General features: G+C 40.5%; 1 protein-coding gene across 10 annotated transcripts in view; it reads left to right on the top strand.

The window, feature by feature from the left end:
- Positions 1–8,699, top strand: part of LOC311047589 (unconventional myosin-IXAa-like) — a 70,100-nt gene extending 61,401 nt beyond the window's left edge. For 6 of the 10 annotated variants that reach the window (XM_084060342.1, XM_084060346.1, XM_084060339.1 and 3 more), the window contains 3 exons: positions 2,157–2,368; positions 2,581–2,723; positions 5,170–8,699. In XM_084060342.1, coding sequence (XP_083916468.1) covers positions 2,157–2,368; positions 2,581–2,723; positions 5,170–5,564 — 750 coding nt within the window. In that variant the 3' untranslated portion in view covers positions 5,565–8,699. Of the gene's footprint in view, positions 1–2,156; positions 2,369–2,580; positions 2,724–4,486; positions 4,548–5,169 lie in introns of all 10 variants that reach the window. The other 4 variants (XM_084060347.1, XM_084060338.1, XM_084060343.1 and 1 more) reach the window with 3 other exon arrangements.

Here is an 8,699-nt window from a genome sequence, read left to right on the forward strand (position 1 = left end):
TCCAAAATAGGGACTCCAGTTTGAACGTTTTTTCTTCCATTTCCTGAAAATGTGTATATGTATGTATTTATACCAAATGACCCACCCATTCCAGACAGTGTGTACCTCCTGTTAGGGTTGTCCGATATTGGCTTTTTTACCGATAACCGATATACCGATATTGTCCAACTCTTAATTACCGATACCGATATCAACCGATACCGATATATGCGGGGATTATTGTGATTAGGGTAAGCTCAAATTTCATATCACACACACCATATACAGTAAGAACTCCTGTAACTTATTTATAAAGCAAAAAAAAAAGAAAAAACATTTTTTTTCAAAAACCGATACCGATATTTTCCCGATATCAATTTTTATGCTAATATCGGCCGATAATATCGGGAGGCCGATAAAATCGGACATCCCTACCTCCTGTTTCACTCTGTATGCCAGACATTGAGATGTCATGTCACTTCCACCCTCCAACAGGGGCTGTCATGGCCGACCACAGGTCATGATGGAAACATCATCCTCCCCTTCTCATACAGTTCACTGTAGATCGCAGAGACGGTCATCAGCTTTAAATTGGATCGATTCTGTCAAAAATCTGTCAAAACACATTTTGTTTTCATATAAAGAATAACAACATCCACACACAAGTCAGAATCGAGGTAGTCCAACAGAACACATAAAGAAGACCTTTGAACAGATCCCTAGCTTAACCAAGTGGTTTATCCAGGCCCTCCAGTGTTCAATGAAGGTTTTCTATTCCAGTGGTTCTCAAAGTGGGGTCTTTGGACTCCCAGGGGTCCTTGAGGGGTTCCTTTAACCGTATATACATCTGCTATTTGAAAATAGCCATTCTACAAGTTCACAACGTGAGCTTGTAGATCTGCTATTTTCAAAAGATTTTAACAACACAAACCTTGTATGGGGGGTCCCTGGCACAAACGTTTTTCAGATGGGGGTCCTTGGCCAAATACATATTAATTTGGGGGTTCCTTGACTTGAAAGAGTTTGAGAACCACTGTTCTATTCGATGCCCCCTAACCCTCTTCTATCCTACCCCTCCTTCCAGAAACCAGTACTAATTGCTGTTAGGTTTATGAGCATAACCCGCACTGCCACCCCGGTATGTATGCCCCTCCCACTGCTCCGTGTCACCCCCGCCCACTGTCACCATTGCCTGTCCTGTCTGTCAGCCCATTCGTCCATAGAGCTGTCCGTTAGCACGCCGGCACTGCCCACACTTGCTGTCTGTCACAGTTGTTGTCTCAGTAGCTGTCTGTCAGTCTGTAGACCGATGCTCTTCTAGCTATCTGTATGTCTGTCTAATATAGCGATTTTCACTTATAGCTGAGGGTTGGAAAATGTTGTTATAAAAGTGTAATTTTATTGAATCAGTTTTGTCCTGCTGTTTAATTAAAACACAAGGAAACACAGAATAACTCATGTGGTACTCAAGTTAAATATTGAGACCATTGATAGTATTACTCATTGAAACCTTTCAGTATTGCTAGCCATCAGGCTGGCTCATTTGCCAGTAAAGTAGTTTGTGGCCAACGGCACCGATCGACTGCCTTGGGGAATTCTAACAATGCTATGTATAGCCAGTTTGTAGGTATTAAAACAATAACATGTATGTCTTGTCTATTGCGACTAGCAAAGGGAAATAACAGAATACTTTTATGGAAAAGTGGAAAAAAACGTATTTTATCGTGTCAGAGCCTCGTCCTCACTGACAGAATGGAAGACTTTGCGTGTATGTTGTTGTTTGAGTGTATGTCAGTATAATCGCTTATGCTTTGTTTGTGTCTCACAACTTTATTAACACGCAGCCTAACACAGCAAAGTTAAAGGTAACATAACTGTGTGGATGTTAGAAGTATGTGAAAGGATGAACGTGTGTGAGTGTATATATACGTATATTTGTGTGTGTGTTGATAGCCGGTACATCGCTCAGTGTCCTAGCTGTCTGTAGTCATCAAAGCGTTTGTGTCCCACAGCCGTACCTATGGAATCTATATCTCTCTGACAACTATATCTTTTTGTGTGGATGTCTATTATGTGTGTGTGTGTGTGTGTGTGTGTGTGTGTGTGTGTGTGTGTGTGTGTGTGTGTGTGTGTGTGTGTGTGTGTGTGTGTGTGTGTGTGTGTGTGTGTGTCCACAGAGTAAAGGACGCGTTCGTCGGAGTGGCAGCCACACACCCTCCCCTCCTCTTAGCCCCAAGGCGCTCCCAGTGGCCGAGGGAGAAGGTGCAGGGGGTGGAGTTGGAGTAGAAGAGGGCGAGGAAGAGGTGGGGCTTAGTGAGCAGCAGCAGCTGGTGATGCAACAGGAAGAGAGAGTCCTCTCTGAACAGATAGAGAGTCTGCAGAAAGAGAAGTACGATGTTATGGCTTTATCATCACTCAGAGGATGTCACTCAATGTTTTTTCATAGTGCTTTTACATTTAAAAACATGTAGGTGTTATGTTTGTTTACATTTGTCTCCACATTTGTTAAAACAATATAGAACTTACCTAAATAACATAGTCAATGTTGGCTACACATGGTTAATGGTTAAACATGGCTGTCTGGTTGCATGGTGTATATAGGGAGGAGTTGACCTATGAGATGCTGACCTTGGAGCCGCGGACTTCAGATGACGAGACACCAGAGTCTGAAGCATCCTTTGGTACTGCTGACAGCATTGAAAACATCGCCATGGAAACGGATGGAGCCACTCCTGACCTAACTGGTCAGTGTGTGTGTGTGTTTGTCATGTATTAGAGTGCATGTGTAAGTGTCTTTTATTCATGCTTCCTTCATTGTGGTCTTACCTGTGGTCTTTGTCTCGCACTGAAGGATCATCCTTGAACTTCTTCTTCAGAGACAGTTGCACCAACTGTTCTTTTCTAAGCCTAATCCTAACTGACAAATTGGTCTTTGTGAAGAACAGAATTTTGAATGGAATTTAGACAACGATAACGCTTCCATGACATATAAAAGAATGTCTAGTGAGGACAGGTTCAGGACATGGAAATGGAGTGAAGCTGTATTTTCCACATTTCATCCCCTCTTTTTACTACAGTTAACTTCTCTTGGAGTTATAACTTATACAGACTATACAGATTGTTACATATGCAGCATTGTCCACATTTTTGTGAGTATTTCTACATACTTTAAAACTGTCTGGAGGGGAGTCATAACTACGTCCGATCTTAGTGATGCACGTCCATGTGAATGCCCACTTGTAGATGCTGATGTCTACAACTGTGTCTGAAATGCACCATTAGGGTAAAAACCAACAAACAATTTTTCAGCAATATATTTATTGAAATTCTTCAATTAGATTTGACAGATTATTATTTTTGATATATTGCATAAAACGACCCCACACTTACTGACACAAATCTGGTTTGTCCTTAAGAATGTATGTGATCTTTTTCCAGGTTAATGCTATTACTCTTTTAGCTTGTAAAAGACAGATGTCTATAAACATTTGTTGATTACGCTTTATTTTATGTCCATCTGTATAAAGGCCAAGTTCAATATTATTTTCTATTTATTTATTTATTTACCAGGGACAGTGCACATTAATCAACGTAATTTTTCACATAAATGGGCCAGAGTTAGCCAGAAGCTAATTTTCATCAATTAACAAGATCCTCTGTATTTCCTGCCCAAACTCCCTCCAAAACTCCTCCAATCTTGGACATGACCATAGACAGTGGAATGTAACTCTATATTCACCACATCTGGTGCATAAATCCGGAATATTGTTATTACATTTATTGAGTTTTACTTGTGTGATGTACACTTTTGTTTTTTTGTTTATTCCATTAGCTGTGCCCTAAAGCACCGCTAGTCTTCCTGGGGTACACATATAAAAACAATAAATACATTTAAAATATACATTTACAAAGAAAAAACATAAAGAAAAAAGAAAAATTACATTAAACTTTATAGCCCATATACAAAATAATTTAAAGAACACATATAAGACTAATGAAAATGCATTAAAAACAATCTAGAACATCCTACAACAAATATTTTCCCAGTTGTCTGTGATTTCTGTGTCAGTTTGGTCATTAACAGTGGTAAAGAGTTCCATATTTCCATTTCTCTGTATTCTACTGTGCGCTTCAAATAATTTGTGTTTGCCTTGGGAAGTAAAAACCGGCCTTGTGTTGCCTGTCTGGTGGCATATGTATATGACTCTAAATTGTGTTTCAGCTGACTACCGAAATGATGGGGTTTTGGATTGTAAAACCTTCCATGTTAAAGTAGCAGTATTTTGTCACTCTCGTGAGCCAATTGTAATGTAGAAGTTTTAGACGTGTATTTTTTTTTACAAGCTGTACACTTTTGTTCCACTGTTAGATCCTCCTGTACATCTGCTCTCCAGGCATTAAGCTTATATTCAGAGGACTCCATAGAAAATTACAACAAAAGATCATACAATTCTGATATTATTCCCCCCTCCAAAGGGGTTTTTAACCAAAACTTTCTCCAACACAGACAGGGGAGGGGCCTGCATGGAATGATCCTGATTAGCTCCAATAAAACTCCTCAGTTGCAGGTATTTAAAAAAAGAATGTTTACGAGGGATATCATATTTAATGACAAGCTCCTCAAACGAAAGCATATTCCCATTATGACTTCCAAAACCATCCCTCAGTTGACCCACCCCCTTTTCAGCCCACAATTTTAAACCCCCATCAGCTCTTCCTGGCACAAATTGGTTATTACCCCAAACTGGGCTAAAACAGGAGAGGCGGGAGAGTTCGCTCAGATATTTATTGACCTCATGCCAGACACCAATCATAGTTTTAACTATAGGACCATCTGTATTTCTTTTTAGGTTTTTATGAGATTCTGAATAAATATAAGAAGGAAATGATAACTGTAAGGAGCTTGACATTGCCGGAGAGTTCTCTGCTGTGAAGTAGAACACTAGTGTTCTTAATTGAGCTGCCCACAAATCCCACAGCATGTTAGGACACTGTAACCCTGTAAAGCAAAGTACTATTAGCAGCTTTATTACTAACTATTGTTGTAGGTCGGACTTAGAATTGCAAGTTAAGATCAACTAACATAAAGACCAGTAAGCCCTGTTGGTCAACCAGACCCAGTTTCTTTTTGTTGTTGCTGATGTAGGACAGTCTTGGTATGAGAGCTAAACGTTTGTCTCTGTGTCTCAGCAGAACAAGGAGCATATCGATCCAGGAAGTTCAGCAATCAGACCCGCCGTCTGCTCGCCCGACAGAACGACTCACAGGACTCGGCTGACTCCTCCGCCTCGCTCTCCTCCTCTCTGTCCAGCTCCTATCACCCCGCCTCTCCCTCCCCTCACTATCGATTTCGCTCCGCGTCCTCTGGGCCCCTGCTCACCTCCTCCTCCTGTGTGTTAGGGGGGTCGGGGGGAGCAGAAGGGGCACTTGCTGGGAGTCAGGGGGTCGGGGTCAAAGGTCGCCAGCGGCTCCGGCTGAGCCGTAGCTCGCCACGCGATCCCACCAATGGCCACCGGAGGGAGCCAGAGTTCAGCTCAGCACCACAGCCGATGGTTCTCTATGGAAACAAAGAGTTCATGGTGTGAAGATGGCGTGCATGCGTGAGAGACACACATGTTACAGAGTGGTTGTCAGAGGGAAGCAGGCGGTGAAAAGCGAGAGGGAGAGATAAGAACGAGAAGCAATGAGGAATAGAGGAGGCCTGAAGAGCTTACAGTAGATAAAAGTAAACTGGCATGGATACTGTGAGGGGGGTCAGAAACAAGTGTGGCCACTTTGAACTGGCTTTTTGATGTCTGCAACACCATCGGGGATCGGTCATTGACTTCATGAGTGACATGCTGGAATGGTGACAACTGCTGCCTCATTGCCTGGCTGCAGCCGGACGTAAGGGCGTGGTGTGGTCAAGCCTAAAGGTTGATTCATACTTAGTTGCATGCCGGTGTCGTGCAACTAAGTATAAATTAAGCACAATTTATACTCTGTAGTATGAAAAATAGACACCGCCATCATGCCATAGAGTATGAATGAATTAAACTTCACCCATCAGCATTCAGTCACTTACTAGCATGGTTGTTAATCGTACGTCGCCACTGTAACATGCACGATTCATGCTACAGTTAAAAGTCTGCTAGTTTGAATCTGCCAGAGGACAGTAGCAGCTAGCAAAGCTGTGTGGAACACAGATGGCAACATCTAGACCTTGCCAAGACAACTTTACTAAGACCCCACTTTTTCTTTTTTTTATGTCTTTTTTTCTTCTTCTATTTTGCATGTGGATCCCAAAAAGACATGTAGCCATACTGGCTGGTCTGGCTGACATTTTTGTTTTTGCAACCAGCGCCAAGCTAACTCAAAGCAACTCCCCGCTTCTTTTCATGTTTACAGAGGACAGACCGGCAAAGAGGCAGCATGCTTCTCCATGATACATTTTTCTTACGTCCGTTTAAAAAGACTGTACTGTAATATGTTATAAATACATGTAATATGACTATTATAATTGAACACCAGTGTACATAGAAATGAGCTCCAGTGCTGATGGGTCGTTCAATGTTCATGTTAGTCTTTCTCAGTTTCTCTCACTTTTTGTCAGAAGTATTTTGCAAAGTGAAGTGTGTGGAATTCAGCTTCTATTTTTGTTTTGTTATTTTATTTCTATGTGTGCCATGTTATTTATAAGGGGGGAAATATATTACAGTGAAGAGATGTCATTATGATCACCTGTCTGTCATCACAGACAGCCTACTGTCGATACATGGAGTCTATCGCCTTGAATAGGTCTACTTGACACAAGGTGTTAAAATCTGCCCCATAAAGCCAAACAGCAGTAATATAGTGGAACAACACAACAACTAAAGTTTATTTTTTGAGGTGGTTGATATAATATTAATATTATTTAATAATATTTAATGTTAACATTTAGTATTTGATGATATAAAATCAAAGATCTACCTTTTAATTTATATAGACAGAAAAAGTGTTTCCTGCTGTTTGTCTTTGTAGCGCAACAATATCTGTCAGCCATAAAAATGTCTTTAAACATATTTTCCTGCATGCATCGCTCCTTCCAGCAACATACTCTTATTCACACACCAGTGTTACAAAGTCAGGACTTGAATTTATTATATTATATATATTTGTTTGTTTTTTATTGGTGTATTATAGTTGTTGCTGATTTGTTTTACCATTGTATTGATATTTTCATTACCGCTAATGGTAATGGTTTATTTTTGTTGTAATGAAAGCCATTTCCCCCCTTCTGTCTATGCGTGTGTGTGCGAGTGTGAGTGTGTGAGTGTATGAGAGAGAAAGAAAGTGACAGTGACAAGCCTGTGTGTGAGCCTTGATTCTTGTCTCTGCACCCATTTAGTGCATGTGAAGTCAAGTCCAATGTATAGAGAATACAGACACTCCAACTCCATCCATACTGTCCACTGAGCCGTCCAGATTTGCTGGTTTCTTCTGCAGCTCTTACTTACTGTGTTGAACAGTGCAGTATTCCTTCCACTCTCTTTTCTTCTCAGACCCGGCTGTGAAAAGTAGCATTTACTCTACCTACCTACCTGTAGTACCCTGGCATGTCACATACAGTAATAAGCAATCAAGTTTAAGTTTCCACATTGTATCAGCGGTCTCTAATATCTCTACAATATTCAGACTTCTTAATTTGACTGCATCTCAGTACTTACTTAGTCTGGTGGTTCTCAGCTAGCTTGAGTTCGCATCCACATTTTAACCTCTACGTAAGGTCACAGAACAGTGCTACTGTAACACCATGTTCCTCTATCTAAGCTGCTTCAACCCCATGACCCTGTCATAATATCTTGCAGCCCGCTTTTGGATCCCAACCCAGAGGTTTAGAAACACTGCTTACTATCACTATGATATTATAATGTGGTGATCAGATTGCTTTAGCTTATAAGCTTGTTGTAAGCCTTGAAAATAAAATAATAGGAAAACAAAGAACTACCCATGCTTCACCAACAGCTACTGTACCAGTGTTATCCACCCAGTTAGATTAGTGTTCAGCTGGTCAGGCAAACATAACGGACAAAAATACATTTCACATTTACTTAAGAGAAGCAATGTTTTAAAATATTCAAAAACTGACCAAGAAATATATTTCAAAAGGAAAGAAATTGGACACTGGAAATAGACATTTTGCAGATCATGTTTGACAGCCAATTCCTATCAACAATAGGAGGCAGATATTCATGTCCAAATACGTGCAAGCTGTTATTAAAGATGATGGTATTACAGTGCTACTTGTTTCTAGATCAACCATATGATGACATTCTGCAAAAGAAAGAGTGAATGTACCGATCACTGGAAAGCATGCTGTGCTTTCGTTCTGTTGATATTTTCTACAGTGTATTATGTACTATTTATGACCACGCTTTAGGGCGTACAGAGGAGGGGAAACAAGCCTGTTATAAAAGGATATATTATCCTGTGTACGACGCAATTATCTCCTATTAATCATGAAAATGTGTTTTGACAGGTCAGAACTGGTCTGTCGTATCTGTGCTAAGTCGAAAACTCAATTTGAGCGTTGTCTTGTTTTGTCTGTGCCTCTGGACACAGCTATGTATGTAAAGGTGCAATTTGTGTAATATTTGTTTTCTTTCTTTTGATACAAACATGCCTATGGTTGTATGAAAAAAATAGAATTTATGGGGGAAATCATCTGCTTATTAAAAAAAAGCAAAACTGGAGCCAGA

This window comes from Gymnoscopelus microlampas (assembly GCF_963454915.1).
Source record: "Gymnoscopelus microlampas genome assembly, chromosome: 6".
In the NCBI taxonomy this organism is placed as follows: domain Eukaryota; kingdom Metazoa; phylum Chordata; class Actinopteri; order Myctophiformes; family Myctophidae; genus Gymnoscopelus; species Gymnoscopelus microlampas.